The 24,393-nt window shown below is 37.1% G+C and overlaps 2 protein-coding genes across 2 annotated transcripts in view; both read left to right on the plus strand.

Moving 5' to 3' along the window:
• The window catches only part of MTPN (myotrophin), a 52,683-nt gene extending 32,069 nt beyond the window's left edge, over positions 1–20,614 (plus strand). Inside the window, 3 exon segments of the mRNA NM_001002989.1 lie at positions 1,549–1,662; positions 2,443–2,526; positions 20,507–20,614. Of these exon segments, the coding sequence (NP_001002989.1) occupies positions 1,549–1,662; positions 2,443–2,526; positions 20,507–20,593 (285 nt within the window). The 3' untranslated portion in view covers positions 20,594–20,614.
• A 139-nt stretch (positions 20,615–20,753) lies between these two features.
• On the plus strand, positions 20,754–23,754 carry LUZP6 (leucine zipper protein 6). Its single transcript, XM_038560568.1, is given in 5 exon segments — positions 20,754–20,810; positions 21,090–21,164; positions 23,059–23,142; positions 23,144–23,215; positions 23,217–23,754. Coding segments are annotated over 5 exon segments (396 nt in total). The 3' UTR covers positions 23,325–23,754.
• Positions 23,755–24,393: the final 639 nt, after the last annotated feature.

Below are 24,393 nucleotides of genomic sequence, written 5' to 3' on the forward strand. Positions count from 1 at the left end.
TCTTCTTTTTTTTTTTTTTTAAGATTTTATTTATTTATGAGATAAGAGAGAGAGGCAGAGACACAGGCAGAGGGAGAAGCAGGCTCCATGCAGGGAGCCCGACATGGGACCCGACCCGATCATGGGACTCCAGGATCACACCCCGGTCCGAAGGCAGGCGCCAAACCACTGAGCCACCCAGGGATCCCCTAGGATCCCCTACACCTTTCTTCTATATCCATATAGAATACCTTTGAAAGGATAGCCCGGGGTGGGGGCTCAGCGGTTTAGCGCCGCCTTCAGCCCAGGGCCTGATCCTGGTGACCTGGGATGGAGTCCTGCATCAGGCTCCATACATGGAGCCTGCTTCTCCCTCTGCCTCTCTCTCTCTCTCTCTCTCATGAATAAATAAATCTAAAAAAAAAATATGTTTGAAAGATCAGCTTGGCATGGACATGGAATGATATGGTTCTGAACATCTTGATTCAGAATATGGCTTGATGAGTTGACCAAACCAAGGTAAGTGGATAGTATAGTAGTTATGAAAATAAGTTTCTTCAAACATGTTGCTACTCTAAAATCAGAACTTTCCTTGAGAAAGGGCAAATACTGAATTGAAGGCAACATGGTGGTATAGAAAGAGAATAAGTTTAGATCTCCCTTGTGACTAAGCCACATTAAAAAAGTTATTTAATCTCTTTTAGCTTCAGACTTTTCATTTATTAAATGGAGATTTTCTCCTTCTAGGTTGGCTTAAAGATTAGAGATTTTGTGTATAGCAGTGCCGAACCCATAGTAGCTGGTCAGTAAAGAGGCTTGTTGTATTCGTTATTGTTAGAATCTGTTAATTCTCCATGAATGCAAACTTTTTTTGAGGCCTTAAGTTCATTTTCTAACATGACCCACTCCCCATCCATTGCCAAGATTAAGCCCTGTTCTTCTGATAAGTATTTGTATAGTACTGAGTTCCTTTCCTTTATAGCCGTTGTTTGACATTGTTTAATTATGTGGTTGATTTAGTATCTGCCTTCCCAGACTAGATGGTAAGCTCCATGCAATCAGAAGCTCTGTCTGATTTGGTTCACCTTTGTCTTCTGTGCACAGTGCCTGTCATATAGCAAGGCTTTAGTAAATGTTGAATGAAATGATTCTTAGTAGCATTACTAACTACCTCGAGACAATGATGTCTGTGTCCATTAAAGTAGTGATGCTTTCCTTGAATTACAGTACATGTCCTATGATTGGCATAAAATCGGTAATTTACCAGTCTTTTGTGGCCACATCTTGACATTATGCTGACTGAACTCCGTAGAAACAGAGCACAGTAACATATTTCATGGCAGCATTATTGTCTATTGTTTTCAGTTTGATCATGATCAAATTACCTTCATACTGCATATCTGCTATTGTGCAGAATTTAATTTCAACTTCTTGGTCACTTCAGTTTGCAAGAAATATTGTTTCATGACCCTCCTAGACTTTTAAGAAAGTAAAACTACCAGGTATCTCATGTCCCATCTTCAGTCTACCATCCATCTGAATATCATTTCATTTGGCTTCTCTTATAAGGGAGAAGATGTCAACCGGACACTAGAAGGTGGAAGAAAGCCTCTTCATTATGCAGCAGACTGTGGGCAGCTTGAAATCCTGGAATTTCTGCTGCTGAAAGGAGCAGATATTAATGTATGTAAAGAACATTGTCATTTTAGAAAAAAATTCCTGTTGTATGCATTGGGTCATTATATTATTTTACAAGTCTATAGAAAACAGTCTGAAATTATACCAAATTTCCTGTAACTTAGAAATATATAGTTGGGATTTTCTTTTTTTAAATAAGCAGAACAAACGTTTTAAAACTATGTATGGGTAGTAAATGGTTATCATGCAGTGGAGGATAGGACTCTGCAGTCATAGGATAAATCCAAACTGGAGTTTTGGACAAAGGTCAATAGGCAGATGGTCAAACAGGAGTAATTCTCTCCTGGCTCTCGCCTTTTATAGCTTTTCAGAGTTTTGGAAAAATGTTTAAGCAACCATGACAGCAAGTAAGATCCACTCTACACATTTCAGGGGGACACCGTGTCACCTGGCCCCATTGTGGCAGTCTTTTTACCTCTTCAGCGGCTAATTTCCATCTACTCTTCCCTTCCTGGACCTCACTGGCATCCCTACAGTATTGAGGACTTGGGGTTCAAAGTTAAATACTAGGCAACACAGTAAGTGTCAGAGCCAAGGTTTGAGCCAAGGCCAGAGTCCTGCGCCCTTTGCTTCACTGTGCCGGACAACCCAAGGAGACACTGCTATGGGCTTGGGCCTTGGCAGCTAAGTGGCTAGAAACTTGTAGCTGTGAAGCGATTTTGTATAACAAGGCAAATAGGGATACATTGATAGTTATCTAAATAAATCTAGAAAGAAGAAATGAAAAATAAAGTGGGTTTTTTTTTTTTTTATCTCCTTTCATAGGCTCCAGATAAACATCATATTACCCCTCTTCTGTCTGCTGTCTATGAAGGTCATGTCTCCTGTGTGAAATTGCTTCTGTCAAAGGTAAGGTCAATTGTTAATTTTTTTTTAGGTTTTTATTTAAAATTCCAGTTAACATACAGCATAATATTAATTTAAGGCATACAATACAGTGCATACAATACTTGCTTATAACACCTGCTGCTTATCACAACAAATGCACTCCCTCATCCCTATCACTTATTTTACCCATCTGCCCACCCTCCCTTCTGGTACCCATCAGTTTGTTCTCTGTAGTTAAGCGTCTTTTTCTTGGTTTGCCTCTTCCCCCTCACTCCCCTTTGCTCATTTGTTTTGTTTCTTGAATTCCACATATGAGTGAGATTGTATGGTATTTGTCTTTCTCTGACTCATTTCGCTTAGCATAATACTCTCTAACTCCATCTATGCTGTTGCAGATGGCAAGACTTCATTCTATTTTATGGCTGAGTAATATTCCAGCGTGTGTGTGCGCATGCACACCACTTCCTCCTTAGCCACTCATCATGGACACTTGTACTGCTTGCATAATTCAGCTATGGTAGATAATGCCACTGTAAACATTGGGGTGTGTATCCCTGTGAATTAGTGTTTTTGTATGCTTTAGGTAAATACCTAGTAGTGCAATTGATGAATAATAGGGTAGTTATATTTTTAACTTTTTGAGGAACCTCTGTACTGTTTTCCAGAGGGGCTGCACCAGTCTACATTCCTACTAACAGTGCTTCAGAGTTCTCCTTTCTCCACATCCTTGCCAACAGCTGTTGTTTCTTTTAGCCTTTCTGACAGGTGTGAGGTGTTACTTCATTGTAGTTTTGATTTGCATTTCCCTGATGATGGGTACTGTTAAATATCTTCTCATGTGTTAGTTGGCTATCTGGATATTTTCTTTGGAAAATTGTCAGCTCATGTCTTCTGTACATTTTTAGTTAGATTATTTGTTTTTTGAGGTTTAGGTTTTATAAGTTCTTTATCAGATAATGTCATTTGTAAATATCTTCTCCCATCCTATAGATTGCCTTTTAGTTTTGTTGCTGGTGTCCTTTGCTGTGCAGAAACTTTTTAATGTAGTCCCAATAGTTTATTTTTGCTTTTGTTTCCCTTGCCTCATTTCTAGACATTTCTAGAAAGTTGCTATGGCTGGTGTCAAAGAAGTTACTGCCTGTGTTCTCCTTTAGGATTTTTATGGTTTGAGGTCTCACATTTAAGTCTTTCATCCATTTTGAATTTATTTTTGTGAATGGTATAAGAAAGTAGTCCAGTTTCTTTCTTTTGCATGTTGCTGTCCAGTTTTTCTAACACCATTTGTTAAAAACACTATCTTTTTCCCTTTGGATATTCTTTTCTGCTTTGTCGCAGATTAATTGACCATATTGTTGTGGGTTCATTTCTGCATTTTCTTTTGTTTCATTGATCTGTGTGTCTATTTTGGAGCCAATATGGTACTGTTTTGGCTACTCCAACTCTGTAATATAACTTGAAGTCCAGAATTGTGGATGGATTCTTTGTTCAAGCTTTGTGAATAATGCTGTTGGTACTTTGACAGGAATTGCATTAAATATGCAGATTGCTCTGGGTAGTATAGACATTGTAACAATATTTGTTCTTCCAATCCATGAGCATGGGATGTCTTGTCATTTTGTTGTGTCATCTTCAATTTCTTTCATCAGTTTTATAGCTTCAAGATTTCTAGGTATCCTGTTGTTTTTGGTACTAAGTTGCTAATTTTTATTGTTTTTTCCATTACTCTGTTTAAGCTAGGTGTTTGGATGTCATTTAAATTGTGTGTGGCATCAGGGACAAAAAAAAATGGAGGCAATATTTAAAACCAAGGTTTAGAACAAGTGTTATTTTAAATAGCTGGTCCAAAAACTGTTACCAGTTCATAATGAGTAAAGAGTAGTTTGGGCTAGAATATAAATCATTCCAGTCTCCTTCATCAAAAATGTCTTGCTATGAAAAAACAAGTTAGCTGAACTAAGCATTATACTTAATGATGTAGAAAATGTTGTCCTGGACTACTAACAATTTGCAGACTGGTACCACATTCACAACACACTTTGAGTATCCCTACTATGGAATTTGTAAGTTTAATTTTCTGTAGCACATACTGAGTGAGATGATTAGAGGCAGTTTTCTGTAGATAAGTCATCTTGATATGCTTCAGGTCCTGGTAAGTTCTAATTTTCTAGTGTTAACTCTTAAATGGAGTTCAAATTCCAGTCTCAACAAACCAGTCAGTTGTAACCATTCTGGCTGTATGAGCTGGAACCTGCAAATGATGGAAGACAAGAAATCTTAATAAAATAAGGCACTAGTATTAATCCCAAGCGTATCATTTCATGGCATAATCTAGAAAATATTGTTTATAGCACTTTACTTGGGGTTTTAAAATAGAAGTCCTGCTAAAGAACGATACAGAAAGTAAATGAGTAAATGTATACAAAGCATTTTGCCACAGTTCCTGACATATAAATGTTCAATAAATGGTAGCTTTTATATTAACTAAGTCTGAAGAGAATTTTATGCTTCATAGGCTAACTCATTTAGGAAAGAAGGCTAGCACATTTGTCTATTACACTTTATTGATAATTTCTTAAAGAAACTATTCTGAAAGCAGTTAATTTAGGGTATCTAAAACTAGGAATTTTTTTACCCATAGCTGCATGTTAAGCACTTATTACTGAATTTCTTTAAGTGTGTGGTGGTCATTGGTTTGCGGTGGGTTTTTATTTTGGGAGGGGGGGTATATAGCAGTAGTAATTTTAGGTACTACACATTATACTGATATGAATGATGTGGTTCTGCCAAAGCCAAAACAAATGAAAGTATTATTCTTGGTCACTGTGATGAATCCAGAATCTGTGGTAAGTACCTTTGAAAACCACTGGATCACTTCATCCGGGAGAATATTTTTGCTTACCATTTTCAAAACTGGTTATCACAGGTTATAAGTATTGATTTACAGTTTGTTAGAAATTTGTGTAATTCCAGTATTTATTAGTTAGAACTCTTTATATTGTGTGTAACTAAACCCAGCTTCGATAGCTTAAACAGTAAAGAGATCTTGTTGACTCACATAACTACAGCTGAGGCACACAGCCTGACCCTGGGCTTATGCCGCATTACCAGGATCTGATTTCTATTTGCTTCTCAGCTCTGTTTCTCAGCATGGACTTAGTTCCCCTGACCTCAACCTATCTGCTATAAGTGTATAGTAAAAGAAACAGTAATAATACTGTCGTGTATATTTGAAAATAGTTGAGAGTAAATCTTTAAAGTTCTCATCCAAGAAAAAGCTATCTGAGGTGTGATAGATGTTAACTTTATTGTGATAATCATTGTGAGTATATATGTATCAAATCATTGTGGTCTGTACCTTAAACTAATACAAATGTTATATGTCAATTGTAGCCCAAAAAATAAATTCGTAAGTCAGAATAAAAGATAAAAGAACTTTTCCTCCCCTTTCTTTCTTTCCCTGATATTTTTCCACCCAGCTAAGGTTTTGTTCTCTGAAAATAAAAACCTCCATGGGATTCTTTTTAGCTTAGGCTCTGATCATTTATTAAATGAGATGCTCCCAAGCATGCTTTTTTTAGTCATATATCAGACTCTGTATTTCCTTCCAATAAGCCTCTCTTTCCTCACAGGACAAACAAAAAAGTTATTATTATGCTGGAGAAGTCCCAAAGCATGATGCTCCAGGTCATTGAAACGTGACTGTTAGATTCCATTATTTAAAGAATCTTCTGCCTTAATTTGCATGTGCATTAGGCCCTACTATGTTTTCTTAGAAGGGTCCCTGTAATTATGTACTCTGTTGCTACATTATTGGTTGTAAGTTGACTCTTAACTAGCTTATTTTTTTTTTTGTTTTACTTGTGACTGTAATACTGCCCTTTTATTTGTGTCTGAGCCTTGATTTTTTGAAGTTAAGTGACATTCAGAGATGGCTCTGCTAATGGCAGATCAATTGTACCCATGCAGAGCTGTTATTTTAGATGAAAGGGTTTTACCTTTATGAAAGCAGCATAGTAAAATTTAGTTCTGCTTTCTCAAAATTACTTTGATTTTTTATTATTGCATAAGCTTATTTAATGGATACCCTATGGTTTTGTTAGCCAAATTTTTTTTGGAAATTGATTGTACTCTTTCAGAAATCCTTAGTTGTTAAAACAAGGCTATTCCAGAGTATTTTTGTTGTTGTTGCAATCAATGTTTGTATTATGAAATCTGGTTCTACCTTTTATCAAAAGTTAGAATCCTTATGGATTATTATGAATTCATTTTAAAAATACTTAGTTTGAGAAGTTTACCAAATTGACATTTTTAATATATTATCCAGCTGGCATATCCGTAAGTATAGGAAAAAAAGCCAAAATAAACAAAGTTAAAAACTCAATATGATCACCACTAATGGTGGGGAGCCACAAAAACAAAAGAAAGAGGATTACTAGACTATTCAAAATCAAACTGCGCTTACTGGACATGTTTTTGTTTTGATTTTAATGCAATACAAGATGAAGTTTATGATACAAGTGGGAATTTAAAACATTTAATTTTTGATTGTCCACATAGAAAAGAAGAAACTAACATCTGTAGAGAACATAATATGTACTAAGCACTTTGCTTATATAATCGTCTTTAATTTCCGTCAACCCAAATACATAGGTATAGTCATCTCCATATTATGGATAAAGAAACAATTTGGCTTAGGGAGGCTAAGTATCTACCTATAGTCAAACAAAATATAATGGAATTGAGATTTGTTCCATGATTATGACTCAGAAGTACATGTTCGTTCTACTACTTAAGATTGCCTATCATAGAGTCAGGGACAGTTATGAGAAATAGGTTGTGTATATTTCTGTAGGTAAAAGTTATTTGGCCTAATTTTTTGAGTTAGCACTAATAATAAGAGATCAGTAATGTGGAACTTCCACTTCGAGATTGGGGTCTGAGCACATGCTATGGTATCCTACCCTTTTTTGCCTTCCTATGACAGGAAAGAGGTTTTTAAAATGAATCAGTATTTTCTTTGAAATATAAGAAGGGGTTCATTAGAGAAGAAATCTATTGAATCCTTGAGACACAGAAAGCAGAGGGGATGAGGTTGAAGAAGAAAACATTCCCTGAAATGAGCAAGAGAGTATTGTTAAAAAAAAGATAGGTGATCCAGGGCTGCTCCAAGCCTGAAAGTGGTCAGTACCCTGAGCAACAAACAAGTGAAGATTTGGATGCACTTCAGGAAGAAACAAATTAAACTCAAAGAGAAAAAGAGTGATCATAGTCAAGAAATTAGTATGTGACGGGCAGCCCGGGTGGCTCAGCGGTTTAGTGCCACCTTCAGCCCAGGGCGTGACCCCAGGGTCCCGGGATCGAGTCCCACATCAGGCTCCCTGCATGGAGCCTGCTTCTCCCTCTGCCTATGTCTCTGCCTCTCTCTATCTCATGAATAAATAAAATCATTTTTTTTAAAAAAAAAGAAAAATTAGTATATGAATCTAAAGAAATATTAAAATACGAAACAGCGCAGCCTGGGTGGCTCAGCGGGCATGATCCTGGAGGCCTGGGATCGAGTCCCACATCGGGCTCCCTGCATGGAGCCTGCTTCTCCCTCTGCCTGTGTGTGTGTGTGTGTGTGTGTGTGTGTGTGCGCGCGTGCGCGTGTGTGTCTCATGAATAAATGTTTTAAAATAAAATACAAAATAATAACATTTAAAAAACAAGCTACTATAGAATTATTAAATAATAATTAGATCCATCTTATAAGATGGAAGGCAAGTGATCAAAGGAGTACATGTAAAACATTGCATAAAACTGGGGAGAAGAAACAAGGGAAAGGACACAGATAAAACAGGTTAGAATACAGGCTCAAGAAGCATCCTGGGAAATGTAGCAGAGGAAGAAAAGGCCTAAGCAAAACTGTGAAACAGACATCTATGTAGAGAAGTGGTGACCAAACAGCAGTCAATAAAAAGACCAAGCCTAATTGACTTCAGCCTGTTTTTATCAAAGCAAAAGAGACTAAGTATGTATCATTTGAATTGTAGTTTTCTCAGTTGAATAAGGGTTTTTGTTTGTTTTTTGCCCTAAAAGAAATCTCAACCAAGAAATTTCAATAATAAAAGGAATGTTTAAAAGGTGATACAAAAATATGCTATAGTCCAGAGGTTGGCACACTTTTTCTTAAAGGGTCGTGTATAACTGTAGGCCGTGTGGTTGCTGGCATAACTTTGCCACTGTAGCTCTAAAGCTTCCATAGACAAACTAGAACAAATACCGAAATTTGTATGGAATCATACACACACACACAAAAAAAAAAAACCTGAATAGCCAAGGCAGTTTTGAGAAAGACCAAAGCTGGAGGCATCACAACCCCTGATTTCAAGATACATACTATAAAGCTATAATGAATGAAACAGTATGGTAACTAGCCAAAAATACACACATTCTGTTTGGCGGAACAGAATAGAGCCTGGAAACAAACCTGTGTTTAATATGGTCAATAAATCTGTGAGAGAGGAGACAAGAATATACGAGGAGGAAAAGAAAGTGTCTTCAATAAATGTTGAATGTTGCCTGAGTGAAAAATAAATGTTGCTGAGTAAAGTGCACAATTACAAACAAAAGAGTAAAATTGGACCACTTTCTTATATAAACTCACCTGAAATAAAATTCCCAGAAAAAAAAAACCATAGTAATCTGACATTGACCTTAGCAACATTTATTGTGAAATATTAAGTGAAATCAGAGAAAGACAAATACCATATGATTTCACTTATATGTGGAATCTAAAAAGGATAAACCCATAATTACAGAGAACAAACTGATGGTTGTCAGAGGAGAGGGGATAGGAGGATGGGCAAAATGGGTGAATGGGAGTATAGGCTTCAAGTATGGAATGCACAAGTCACAGTGATAAAAGGTACAGCATAGAAATAGAGTCTGTGGCATTGTAATAGGGTTTTATGATGACAGGTGGTAGCTATACTTGCAGTGAGCGAACCATAACATATAGGGTTGTCTAATTGCTATGTTGTATACCTGAAACTAATGTCACATTGTGTATCAACTATAATTTAAAAAGCTGACATAGGACAGAAATAAATAAGCATTGCTGAGTTCCTGTAAAACTTTACTTAAAAAACAAGCATCTTGGTCACAGTTTGCAGACTCCTGTTTTAGCTCATGAATAGTTTAGAATTTATAGCGCATCATTTTAAACCTCTAGCCCTAGTGGGAAGATATCCTTCCTAAATGATGGTTGAGAATGTATCTGTCATTGTGGATGCTTTTATTCATCTGTGCTATTGCTTATTTGTTGAAAAGTTTTATTATCAATTAATGCAGCTGAACAAGAGCTTATAGAACAGTGATCTGGAATTTTCATTATTACTGAACTAATCTTATATGCCTGAATAATAGCATCATTTCATAAATACATTATTTAGAAGAGTTAATCATGAAGTGATACTCTCTTGAATTATATTATTATTAGCCAGTGGACTTTTAAGTCCAGAATTCATTTCTTTTTCACAGCTATGTATTTTTTGGTATACACATAATTTGATACCTTAAATCTAGTTTGCCTGATTGAAGATACAATTCTCTGAAAGAAGTTTGTCTATAGCATTAATACACTATCATGTTAGACATTTCCTATAATATTGTTATGATACATAGTTCTGACATATCATTTCTATATTGATACTTATTAGAATTCCTTATAATTTATGTAATGCCTTATAATTTATGTAATTGGTAACTGGATTTTAAGAAGTATCCTTTCTTCCTAATCCTAAGGAAAAGCACTCCTAAATAAACCAGTGTGGGGAAAAGGGAAATATTTAAATGTTTACTTCTGTTCCTCTTTTAAAGGATGTTAAGGAACATAGGTAGATAACCTGTGCCATCTACTCTGGTATGTGTTCATATTCTGTCCCCATATAGGTATATACTGCTATTAAAAATGACCACTCGACTTCCTGTGAGAACAAGAATTCTTTTAAGTAAATAGAAAAAGTTGTACCCTAGCATGTGAGAATGAAAATCTTGTGAATTTGAAAATTTAATCCAACTTCTAAAACATGGCAATTACTGTTTTCCTAGATTACAAACCTATAGCATGCTTAAATTGTTATTATACACTGTCATTTGTTATTAGTGATGTTTAACACAGTCAGCTATACATGAGAGGAACAAATCCAAAGAAACTTGGGCTTTGTTTTCCATTATTTCTCTGCTTCACTCTGTGTCAAAGAAGCTGTCTCCTTAGCAAGTGTTATAACCGTACGACAAAGTAGTAGGTGACCACTGATTGTGCAACACTAATTGTAGTGATTCATAGCTCTTTCACACAACTGTAAGACGTCTGCTCCTCTTTGAGTAGAATAAATGAATGAGCAACAGCAAAAAAGGCTTATTCAGCTATCTCTTCTTATAAAAAGAAAGTCAAACTATTAATGTTTTATATATAATTGCTCTAAAGAGTAAAAAATACTTTAAAAAATCAGTTTAAGAAACTTTAGAAGACCATCTTTTATATAACATTGATGTTTTTGCTAAACATGTTTGTGTTGTTTTAAAAAATCAAGCAGCCAATTAATGATAAAAACTGAATACCCCTCTCAAATACCAGCATCGTCAAATTCTCAGCGTCTGTGGTAGATTTTGCCGATTGAACTGAGATTCCAATGTATAAGATCCAAAGATTGTAAGTTACCTTGTCAGCATCAACAAGTATGTGCTTGCAAGTAGAATGATTTTTCACACTCCTAATTCCTCCCTGCCCCCCCCCCCCCAGTAAAACCTAGACAGTTTTACATCCTCTCAAGTGCAGATTTTATCATAGCTCGGAACCCCAATACATAGGCAAGTCTGGTTTTAAAACTTTTTAGGACAGGTGACCCTCCAAGAACTCAGCAGTGCCTTTCTCACCTACTTTCAGAAGGAACTGCATTGCCAGAATTCATACAGCCACCAATCTTATCACCTAAATAATGAAGAAACCAGTTCTTACACTGTTTAAATGTTTCCCAAATCTCATACATAGATATGCCCATTGTAAGCTTGTTGTTTTTACCCATTTAGATCTTTGAGTCTGGAGTCATAATTAAATAGTTTTTGTCAGAGACATATACTGGCAGCTTTGGTGCCACATTCCCCCACTCCCCAGTTTAGTTCTTAGTTCTGCTTAATAGCTTTGTGGTTTTGAGCAAGTTCCTTAACATGTAAGCCTAATAAGCTTTCTTTTCTGCAGCACAGAGCCAGTATAATAGTTCCCTCTCATCCAGAGTTTGCTTTTCACAGTTGCAGTTACTGTCGGTCATCCACAGTCTAGATTCAGATGATCCTCCTCCTGACTATCCTCAGAAGGTCAGCAGTAGCCTGATGCTGCATGGCCATGCCTACGTCATTCACCTCACTGCATCTCATCGCATAGGCATTTTATCATCTCACATCACCACATTTTACAGCTAACTCTTCCTTTCACCTGAACACTTAGAGGCCACTGTAGGGTTATTAATTGGCCTAATTTCCTATTGTGTCTCGGAATAGGGAGACTTGGATAAGAGGGAGAGAGAGAGGGAAATAGCCAGTGGAACAACCAGAATACATAGATCATGTATCGATTAAGTTCACCATCTTATGTGGGCACAACTCATGGGCGCCCAGAACAATTACAGTAAGAACAAAGATAAATGATCACAAATCACCAAAATATAGAAGTATGAAATACTGTAAGAATTACCCAAATGTGACACAGAGACATGAAATAAGCAAATGCTATTGGAAAAATGGCACTGATAGACTTGTTTGATCCAGGGTTCCCACAAACCTTCAATATGTTTACAATAACAACAACAACAAACAAACCAGTATCCATGAAGCACCGGTAAAGCGAACCACATCAAAATGAGGTATGCCTATACTTGATTTATAGCACAAAAGCAGCCATAAACAATATGGTCCCCCCAAAAAAAAAAAAAGAGAGAGAGAGAGGACTGTGTTCTAGTAAAACTTTATCAAAACTACGTCTGACACTTAATAGAAACTTTACAAACATTGAAGAGACTTAGGGAAGTGGTTATCTTTGAAAATGTTTTTAGCTTGAATGTATTCCAACAGATGACACGTTATATACAAAATCGTATAAGGTTCTTCATTTTCCTGGAGGAGACACAAAAATGTTGAAAATACCTAAGGTTAATAAATTCTAGAATCTGAGTCTCATCCTAATGTTTTTAGGGGGAAGTCCATAGGTCATTTTTAACAAAAATCATGGAACACAAGATGTAGAGTGAGAAGGCTCTAGTTTCTTTAACCTGCTGACTGATTTTGGGCAAGTTTCTTACCCTCTCTGAGCTTAAGTTAAATCTCTGTTAAAAAGAGATAACAGTGCCTACTTTACAGGGCTGCTATGATGATAAAACGAGAGGACATATCTGTAGTATTGGGTTAAACACTCAAAACTGCTATAAAATTTAAGAAACCTAACATTTACTGTGTTGAGTATTGCATTAGATTCTATTGGGTACCCAGAAATATTCTTTATTGTGTCTTCTGTATCAGTATGTAAGTTAAATGCGCTGTTAAATCCTGTAATAGTAAATAACATTATACAACATGTGTAAATGTAGGTATTTGAATTACTTTTCTAGTGTTACTGTTTTTAGTAGACTCCAAAATGGAATTGTGTAAGTTCTATGCTAATAGCAATATTCAAATGTATATTCAAACAATTGAAAATTCCCAGGTTCTGAGCATTTTATCCTACTGCCATAGAACTATAAACAAATGACCCCAAATCATGAGATAATAGAGTACTTAATGAGCAGTTTCTCAGGATTGTTCTAGAATATGTATGAATTGATTCAAAATAAATATTTTATGGTATTTTTTTTAAGATTTTACTTATTTGGGAGTGAGAGAGAGCACAAGCCAGGGGAGAGGCAGAGAGAGAGGGAGAAGCAGACTCCCCACTGAACAGGGAGCCCGACATGGGACTCCATCCCAGGACCCTAGGATCATGACCTGAGCCGAAGGCAGATACTTAATCTACTGAGCCACCCAGGCGCCCCTGCAGTATTCTTTAAAACAGTGATTTGGGGTACGCCTGGGTGGCTCAGTGATTGAGCGTTTGCCTTCTGCCCCAGGAGTGATCCTGGAGACCCGGGATCGAGTCCCACATCGGGCTCCCTGCATGGAGCCTGCTTCTCCCTCTGCCTGTGTCTCTGCCTCTCTCTCTCTCTCTATATATATATACCTCTCATGAATAAATAAAATCTTAAAAAAAAAAAAAAAACATAGTGCTTTGGTATGTGTATACACAAAATGGTAGAAAAGATAGGCCCTACATTAAAAGGAAAAACTAAGGGTAGGATTGATGTTACTAATACTCATTTGCATTGTGACCCACATGTAAATTTTTGTTGAGCATCTGCTATATACCAGGCATCATCCTAGGTGTTAAAAGTACAGAGATGAATATAGTAAGACCCCTGCCCTCAGGGAACCCAGCCTAATTTGGAGGAGAGGTCTTTTAACATCAATTCAGACTATGGTAAGTGCATTAAGAGAACTGGAGTTCAGCTATAACATAAATTCCTACTATAGTGATTTAAACAAAAAAGTGATTCAGCAGAGGTCTGAGGTGTGCAACCCAAGGCTGGGCAGCTGGATGTGCTGTGTCATCAACATCCCACACTCCCTTCTCTATCTTCCCCAGGGCTCATTGTTACAATGACTGCTGAACCACCAGGCATTGTGTCTGTGTTTTGGGGTAGGAACAAGAGCAAAGAGCTAAGGACTGTGTCCTCCTGGGACTTTACTGAAAAAGGAAAGCCCTCCATGGGAAACGCTAAATTTGTGTCAGATGGCCAGCTGTAGCTCTATGGCAGTCTGCAGATTCAATTTCTTTTCAACCTCTGTAGTAGAGGAAAGCAAACTCTAGTCTAACGGAGGGAGACAAATACATAAAACAAGCACATTAAAGTGTTATGATGGCTGTGGCACACAGTAGGAATTTGAAGGAAAAGGTCAGGTATGGCCCTGGTGGGTCAAGGAGATAATGTTATAAGTAAGGATGCCATTACAACCTCAGGCACAATTCATAAAGCAGTTGTAATATAATTCATAAAGCAATTGACACTTGAGCTGAATCTTTGAAACTTGTGTCCAGGAATCTAATAGAGAATTAAGGTATCATTCTAAACAGAAGCAATAATGTTAGAAAAGTCACAGGGACAAAGAGAGACCATGATGCATTAAGGTAAGGTTTAAAAAAAAAAAAAACAATAGAGCTACAAAATACACTAGGAAGAAATAGGACTAAATAGGTAAATAGTGAGATTATGCCTTGTTTGTGATACTATTTATCTTTGTTCTCTTCTGTGAGGATGCCAGTAAGGTTTTTTGGTAGTTGGCTAGTATGATCAGACTTGGATTTTAACAAACATCACCCAAATTGATGTATGGAATCTGAATTGAAATGGTGTAAGAAGTGAAAAAAGATAAGAGATTATTGAATTAGGATCTCTATGTAAAAATCCCGAGCTAAGAGAGTAGTGGTAGTAAGGACAGCTGAAAAAATGTTAAGAATAGTCTGGTCTAAAAACCTGGTAACTGATTATGCGGGAAGTAAACAAGAAAAACTGCATGGTGTCTGCACATTTCTTGGAAGATGTTAGTATTCTTTACCATGATAGAAAATGCTGAAAAAGGAGCAAGTTTGTAGGAAAGATTATGGTGGAAACAAATGTAAAGGTGAGCCAGCCTGAGGCAGACAATGAGGTCAGTAACATGGGAAAAGGGATCTACATCCTTAAATGACCTTACAAGGTAATTTAACCTTAATACTCTTACTTAGCACTAGACTATTTGAGAGAATAATTAAAATGTACATAATACCCAAAATAATCTACTAAGTCAGTGTAATCTCTATCAAAATTCCAGTGGCATTTTCACAGATACAAAAGAAACAATTTCCAACTTCGTATGTAGAACCACAAAAGACTCCAAATAGCCAAAGCGGTCTTGAGAAAGAAAAACAAAGCTGGAGGCATTGTGCTTCATAATTTCAAAACCTATTACAAAACTTACAGTAATTAAGACAGTAATGTGTTAGCATAAAAACAGACACACAGATCAATAGAACAGAATAGAGTGCCCAAAAATAAACCCACCATATATGGACAACTAATTTACAACACAGGAGCCAAGAATATAGTCTCTTCAATAAATGCTGTTGGGGAAATTGGACAACCACATGTAAAAGAATGAAACTGGACAACTATCTTAACCCTACACAAAAATCTAAAAATGGATTAAGGACCTGAACATAAGACCTGAAAATCATAACGTTCCTAGAAAAAGAACATAGAGGTTAAGCTCCTTAACATCTATGTCAGCAGTGGGTTTTTTTGGATTTGACATCAGAAGCAAAGACAGAAAAGCAAAAAATAAATAGGTGGGACTATATCAAACAGTACAGCAAAGAAGATTAACAAAATGAAAAGACAGTCAATGGAATAAGAAAATATATGCAAATTAATGTATATAAGAGGTTAATATCCAAAATATATAAAGAACTGCAACTCAATAGAAGAAAAAACCCATCTGATTAAAATATAGGTAGAGGACCCGAACATTTTTCCAAAGACGACATACAGATGGCCAACAGGTACATGTAAAGGTGCTTCACTGATTGCCAGGGAAATGCAAATCAAAACCACAATGAAAGATCACTTCTCACTTGTTACAATGGCTATCATCAAAAAGACAAGACATAACTAATGTTGGTGAGGATATAAAGAAAAGGAAATCTTCGCATACTATTAGGATTTAAATTGGCGTAACCACTATGGAAAACACTATAGAGTCTCCTCAAAAAAATTAAAAAACAGACCTTCCATTTGATCCAGCAGTTCTACTTCTGGATATTTATCTGAAGGAAATGAGTGTGGAGGTTCCTCAAAGAGTTAAAAATAGACCTGCCCTACGACCCAGCAGTTGCACTGCTGGGGATTTACCCCAAAGTTACAGATGCTGTGAAACGCTGGGACATCTGCACCCCGATGATTATAGCGGCAATGTCCACAATAGCCAAACTGTGGAAGGAGCCTCGGTGTCCATTGAAAGATGATGGATAAAGAAGATGTGGTTTATGTATACAATGGAATATTACTCAGCCATTAGAAACGACAAATACCCACCATTTGCTTCAACGTGGATGGAACTGGAGGGTATTATGCTGACTCAAATAAGTCAATCAGAGAAGGATAAACATATGGTCTCATTCATTTGGGGAATATAAAAAATAGTGAAAGAGAATAAAGGGGAAAGGAGAAAAATGAGTGGGAAATATCAGAAAGGGAGATAGAACATGAGAGACTCCTAACTCTGGGAAAGGAACAAGGGAAAGTGAAAGGGGAGGTGGGCGGGGGGTGGGGGTGACTGGGTGACGGGCACTGCGGCGGTCACTTGATGGGATGAGCACTGGGTGTTATTCTATATGTTGGCAAATTGAACACCAATAAAAAATAAATTTTAAAAAAGTGAATGAAATGAGATCACCATCTTGAAAAGATATCTGCAATCCCCATGTTCCTTACCGCATTATTGACAATAGCCAGGACATGCTAACAAACCTGAGTGTCTATCGACAATTAAATGGATAAAGAAAATGTGTATAATACACATTCATGTGTGTGTGCGCACAGGAATATTATTCAGCCATTAAAAAAAAAGAAATTCGCATTTGCAAATTTGCTGACATTTGCAACAACATAGATGGACCTTCAGGGCATTATATTAAATGAAATAAGTCAGAGACCAATACTATATAATGTCACTTATATGTGGAATCTTTATACACACACATATGTAAAGTGAACAGGTTGCTGGTTGCCAAAAGTGGGGGGTGTTGGGGAATGGGCAAAATAAGTGAAGGTACAGACTTAACAGTTGAAAGATAAAAAAAAAAAGTCCTGGGGATGTAATATACACTGTGGTGACTTAAAAGGCATAAAAAAGAATCAAAACAGTTCTCACAGAACACAATAAAAGCTCATCTTGACAAAATAGAAAAGCTGGCAAGTTTTAAGAGAAAGTATACAGTAGAGACATGAAATACTGTCCGAACTGATGGAACAAGAAATAATAGGCTTAATTAACTGTACTTTAAATGTATAAAGAAACAAACTGGTATTTTAAATATATGAAGAAATGAGATAGTCTGGTGGTGAGTTAAAGCCTCATCCTTGTAGCAGGAAGTAAGAAGATAACATCTAAAATTAATATTGCAAATACTAACGTGAATATATTATAAGCTATGAAAATAATCACCAGAATTAAAAACAAGTGATTAAAAATGGTTTCCTCAAGGAAAGGGTGAAGTGAAATATACTTACTGTAAGTTTGTTAGGAACTGCATCAAATACCAAAAAATCATTTTAATATTCTTATCCACATTGACAAAACTGGTTCCTCTTTTTCAGAAATGGTTTGACTTTGTTTGGATTTATTCTTAAGTATTTTATTCTTTTTGGTGCTATTTTAAATGGAATTGTTTTCTCCATTTCATTTTTGAACCATGAATATTGAACCTTTTGGATCTTATGAAATGCACCTCTTTGTAGTAATACTGGTTTTTTTTTTTAAGTTTCTGTCGATATATAGTCTCTCTAGTTCTAGGGTTAGTCATTTATTTTTAAAAGATTTAAAACAAAAGAGTAGACAAACACTAAAATGTTAACAAAAGTACTTGCTCTATAGAATTATGAGTTTTATGGATTTTTTTGTGTGTATTTTGAGTTCTGTGATTAAAATTAGATTAAAAAGTGACTTCTATAAATCAGCCAGATTTTTGTTGTTCTTGCAAATGGCAGAAATTGACTCTAACAGGTAGAAAAGGGAATTTTTGAAGGTATTGGACTAGTCATAGAACCAACAGGACAGCTAGAGAATCAGGCTCAGAAGGAACAGGAGCTGTGGCACCTTCAGGACTCCAGGTAGCAGAAACTCCTCAACTGTCTTATCTGGGTCATGCCACAGAAATACATGAACTCTGAATTTTTTATTCTCCCTCTCTCGATCTCTCCCATCAAGATTCAGAATCCAGAAGTGAAAGTTGAGTCTGGGTCAAATAAATGTTTGACACTTGGTGAAGAAAATCCACCAAGTTATATAGGTTATATATAGGCCCAGGACTCCAGACAGTAGGGACAAAACATTCACCCAAAATCAAATTAGGAAGAATGCTGTTACCAAAAGAAAGAAAACAAATTCTGGCAGCTAACAAGCAAGAGGTAGATGTTCACTAAAATATTTAACTTCTTGTTAGTGCAGAATTATTGTTTTAATGCTAGTCATAAAAGCAGCTATCAGGTAAGAAATGGTTTTAAATACAGTGATCCCAGTTATTGTCCCACAACCTGTAGAGGACTTCCCACACTGAAGTTCTCCCTCATAGACTTCTCTCCCACTTGACTGTGAGTTCCATGGGTTCCATGAAGCAGTCAAATTCAATTAGAAAATGAGGAAATAGAGATTTTTTTATAATCCTATTGAAGAGGACTTTGTAATCATTTAACACTTCCTAGGATGTCATCCTCTTGGTTTACTTAATCAACTTGTATTTATTCATCAAGACTCAGCACAAGCACCGTCTAATTTGAGAAGCCTTTCTCCCTTACAATCCTCCTATCACATCCTAACAGACGTCTCATCCACATGCAGAACACATTATTCTCATCCACCGCTGTCATAATGGTTCCTTTGTCTGTCTCCCACACTAGCCAGACTGGCAGGCTGTCTTGTTCTTAGATTCTCCAACTCCTTACACAGTGTCTACACATTCACTAAAGACTTGTTGAATGAATGAATCTGCCAGAGCACAGGTGTAAGTCCAGCATGTGTAAAGGCATGACACATGGTATTTGAGAATGGTGAGAAGTTCCACAGGATCAGAGCAGAGAGAGGTTAATGAAAGAAGAGACTGCTAAGTTTGACTACAGCTGGTCTTTAAAGGACCATCTCCATTAAGTTTAGAGAGTTCTGTAGGCCTTAGAAGAACCGTGGAGTTTGGCAAGGGGAGGAGGGCAGGACACTAGAGGCTGTTTGGTGGCTAAACATCAGTTGGGACTGGAACTAGCCAGGAGAACCCTCAGGTGTTGGAATATTGGAGTCTCTGGGAGTTTTAAAAAGGTCCAGACCTGGTTTGGGAGCAAATTCACCTCCCAGGTTCTAGGCACTTTTTAGGTGCTGGGAACACAGTAGCAAAGTAATACAGAGGAGATGCTCCCCTGGAGCTTTGTTCTAGTAAACACAAATAAAACCAACGGACGCAAAGGTGTATATACACTTTCTCAAAACTGAAACACCATGTTGCAGGTAAAATATTCCAGAATCGCACTGTCCAGGTAAAGCTTTGGAATATAGGCTGGAGAGGACTTCCAAAGAATACAGAAGGGAACCTCCTGTTATAGCCCACATAGCAAACATTTACTGCTCAGTTTTTGTACATAGAATGACCAGTATTATACAGTATTCTTAAGGAATTTGTCTTAAATGGTTTGTAAGCTCTGAATTTTAGAAATATGTGTATAGATAGTATTTATGCACTCTCCACAGGGTATTGCAAAGGAATAATTGTCACAGTAATGCTTTCTTCTTTGGCAAAAGTAATTTTCTCCGTTTTATATTTACACATTGGGATAATCTTTTCTAAAGCTTAATGAATGCGTGATAGTATAAATGAAAGGCAATCATTGCCCACATTATTGGCAAGTTGTATTTGTAGCTTACAGTTTCTAGTACCTGAAAAATAATCTGACATTTTTACAACTTAGTCTACAACCTTGCCAAATGCTTGGGGTTCTGTTTTTGTTTTCATTAGAAGGGATTCCATTAGTATAGGGATGATTGATTCTTGACATACACATTGGCCTGGGCAGGTGATGGAGTCTCCACGTTCATGGTGGACTCATTCAGTATTAACGGCTGTTTCCTCTCTTCCCAGGGTGCTGATAAGACCGTGAAAGGTCCAGATGGACTAACTGCCTTTGAAGCCACTGACAACCAGGCAATCAAAGCTCTTCTTCAGTGATGGACGGATGGGCTGACAGCTCTGGAAGAAGGGCTCTCCTGTGGCCTCACACTGCTGCCTGTCTGTCTGTCACTCTATCTGCCAGCTTCTTCAGCTAAATACTTTAAGAGGGGTGAGGGGAGAGAGAAATTCATAACAAATCAGACTACCAGAAAAAACAATGTTTGGGAAGAGAGGAAAACAGGGTGATCAGGCTTTTACTCGGATTCCTGATCAAGTCAGCCTCTTTTCCATTTCCAACAAAATCTACAGCTTATGCCCAAGGGAGAGCAAAGACAAAACCTACCAGTACCATTTGACCCTTTCAGCTCCCTAGCTAGTTTATTCATTAGATCGTGTCGAGGGTCTGATTCTACCAAGACCAACTCTCCGTGTGGGGTAGCCCTAACTGTGCAAGCAGCATTGGCTGCTGGGACCTAACTCCGGGTGCTGAGATAAGCAATCAGCTCTAGCCTTCTGCCTTAAGATGCACTCTACTGGGGGCCTCCTGGCGTAGTTAAGAGCGCTGCCCGTGGTCGGCGACCAAATCTTCCCTCAGCAACTTTCAGCTTTACGGAAGAGCTCAGTTAAGGTGAGGGGGGCACACTCCTAAATTGCTGGATGACTCAACTTTGGATTTCCTCTCCCCTTTCACATGGATTTCATGTATCTTTAGATAAAACTGACGAGTTTTATTTATAAAATCTGAAATTTTGGAAGCCTAAAGGAGAAATCATTCCAGTGTGCATATTTTTTTCTCCTCCGGATTCAGATGTTTATATAACATTGAAACACTTTCAAACTTCTGCTGGTAGTAAAAGGGGATTTAAACATAGACTCATAGCCATAGCCTGTTAGTATCCCATAGAGAACAGTTGTCTTAGTACCTATGGATTTTCTTCATTTGCTCTTTGAATGGATTGATCTCGGTTATGTTTGGAGAATCAAGGAACATTCTTTGGAAATCCTCCCTCAGACCCACCTAGGATGCTAATTATTTACTGCACCAAAGCTATCACTGGGGTGAGATTTACAATCTGGACAAATTGAGCCCTGGCCCTTCAAAAATATGCTCATTACCAGGTTTCCCCGTGTTATTGGATAGGCTTCTGCTGAACATACGCCAGCCCACCTGCATAATATATTTTTGTTTCTTTTCTAAACCATGCATCACATTGAGTGTGACACTTTCAAAATGTATTCTGTGTTCTTAAAATATAGTGCCCTAAAATGGGTGTTATGACCTGCAGGAAATATTTAGATACACGTTCAAATGTTTATTTCATGAGCAGTACGAGAAAACAGATACCCTTAAATTTGCTATTTTGCATTTAAAATATCGATTCCTTTGATTTGCCATCCATAAAAGCTTGCTAAAAATAGGGTTTTTCCTTAGCCAAATCACGCAATAATTGAATGTACCTCAAATTTTTAAAGGGGAGGGGGGTTGGGTTAGGGGCTTGTATTCAGATCATGGATAACAAAGAATTGATGATTTTTTAAGGCAATGTAGCATTAAAGCAGGGTTAAACTAGTATCAAAAATAATAGCCAGCTAATAACAAATCTTAATCAGTTGCCGATTGGTTTATTAGGGTGTGGGTTTATGCGTGCGTGCCAGGGTGTGTGTGTGTGTGTGTGTGTGTGTGTGTGTGTGTGTGGTTCCCCCCATGAACCTTTTTTTTTTTTAATCATGTGGCTTTTTGCTTACAACTAGCCTAACCCTGTAATTTTCCTGCATCCAAGAAAACAATCACAAACAAAATGATTTAAATACTTTGATATATATGGCTAATTCTGCTGTCTTAATGCAGCTTATTAGAGTTGGATTAGAAGTCAGTAAACAGTACTTTATTACATCACTGAACAGAAACAGAGCTATCCTCATTGAAGACGGAGGGCACTTTATCAGTCTGTACGTTGGTAGCAACAAGGTGTTTTGATACGTTTGTTTTCACCTCTTGGCATAATGCTTTTGAAAAGGCTTGGATTTTACCCTCTATGGTTTTTACCTTTACTTTCAAACTGTTGTGTTGTATTTGGCTATTGCAGAAAGTGCACGGTCTTATCATTCCTAAACCTGGTCTGCTTTCTACAGTCACCTGGTGTAAAAACCTCGTGATTCTTTGTACAGTTCATCCTGCTGTTCTTGTAATGCAGTAGAGGCTACTTCGCCTTCCCTCTTCTTTCTCAGCCATTTTGTAAGCCCCATAATTATGGAGCGATTGCTTGAGAAAATAACATAAACATAGAATAGACTGGCCAAGATGGTTTACAAGTTCCTTTTTTTTTTTAAACTAGGTTATTTATAATGTATTTCTGAACCACTTGGCAGAGAAATTTCACAACACTTAATGTTCATTTTTTGAGTAAAAGAAGCTAAAAACATGTCTGCTTTTGGTACTACATGCGTTTAGTGAAAGGTAAATAAGTTTTGTTCTCCACTGAATATTTAACATCTCAGAAAAAATCTTGCATGTTCTGTAGTTTTGTATTAAGTCAGTCATTTTGTATGCACTATATCAAGTAAAAACAGGTGGTTTACCTGTTTACGTTAGTATACTAACAAAGTCTCCCCCCCTCCCCCTTGCAGCTTCAGACTGGTATCTCTAGACTTAGAGTTCAAACACAGCACCTGAGGATACCCAAGTAGCTCTTCTATGCATAGTTCACCTTCTCCACCCAGTGGGGCACAGAGGAGAGTAGGTGGGTACAGGGTGTACAAGCTGCAAGTAAGGCCCTTTATTCATTGATTTCTTTCCCCCAATTAATGGATCTTTAATCTGTATGTACCGACTTTTTTTCTCTGAAAACTTCAACTGAGCTGCTCTTTACTTCCATGCAATATTGTATACTCGATTGTGTATAGAAGAAGCTGGTGAGAGTGCCCTCCTACATAAGCAATTGCAGTGTTTTGCATGCAAAATTTTAAGAATTTAAATCGTCCTGATTCTATTTTGTAAATGGAGAAAAACAATCATATCTTTCTAAGCAGTAATGGAGGAAGACTAGTGCTTTGTGCATTTTGATATATTTGAGTTTCATTTTTTCCATAATGTAATACTTTTGACACAATTGAGTTTCTCATATTATCCTAGTTCATGTACATCCGAATGCTAAATAATACTGTGTTTAAGTTTTGTGTTGCAAGAACAAATGGAATAAACTTGAATTGTGCTACAAGGAATGTGTCAGCAGCTTTTCCTCCCTCGGCTCTTGCGGCCTTCCTTTCCAAACCCTCTTCTCTACAGCTGTACCCATCCTGTGATTGACTCCAACTTTGGATTCAGCCAAATTTCCCCTCCCACCCTACTTCTAGAAAAAAATAAATGAAAAGAAAATAAGACATAGGAAAGATTTAATTGAAATAAACTGTACCTCTATTCGTCTGGAAGGTTTGTTTTTGTATTAGTCCCCCATTACAGATTGTTTTCACTTAGAAATGTTTAGTGATCCTGGTCTTCTAAACACAAGGGCTAGCTAACCAGCATATGCTGGAGCATTCGGATTGGAGTAGGTGTTAAGGAAAACAGGGTCACGGTCAGCCGCTCAGACCTCGCATGTGCTCACTGAAGTTGCTGCACATCCGTGAGGTTCACATTTGCTAAACTTAACTTGATCATGTGTGCTTTTTTAGAGTGTACTTTTCAGAACGAATATTCTGATTTAAAATTAAATCACTTTGAACCTCAAAATCTGAACAAGATTATATGCAGTTTGATTCTATTGTAGTCTTGTCAACAACCTAGGACTTTTGTGTATTTTTCTTTTGAAATGGTCTATGAATAAAAAACTACATGCAGATGCTCAATAGAATATAGC

The sequence above is a fragment of the Canis lupus genome, chromosome 16 (assembly GCF_011100685.1).
Source record: "Canis lupus familiaris isolate Mischka breed German Shepherd chromosome 16, alternate assembly UU_Cfam_GSD_1.0, whole genome shotgun sequence".
Lineage (NCBI taxonomy): Eukaryota > Metazoa > Chordata > Mammalia > Carnivora > Canidae > Canis > Canis lupus.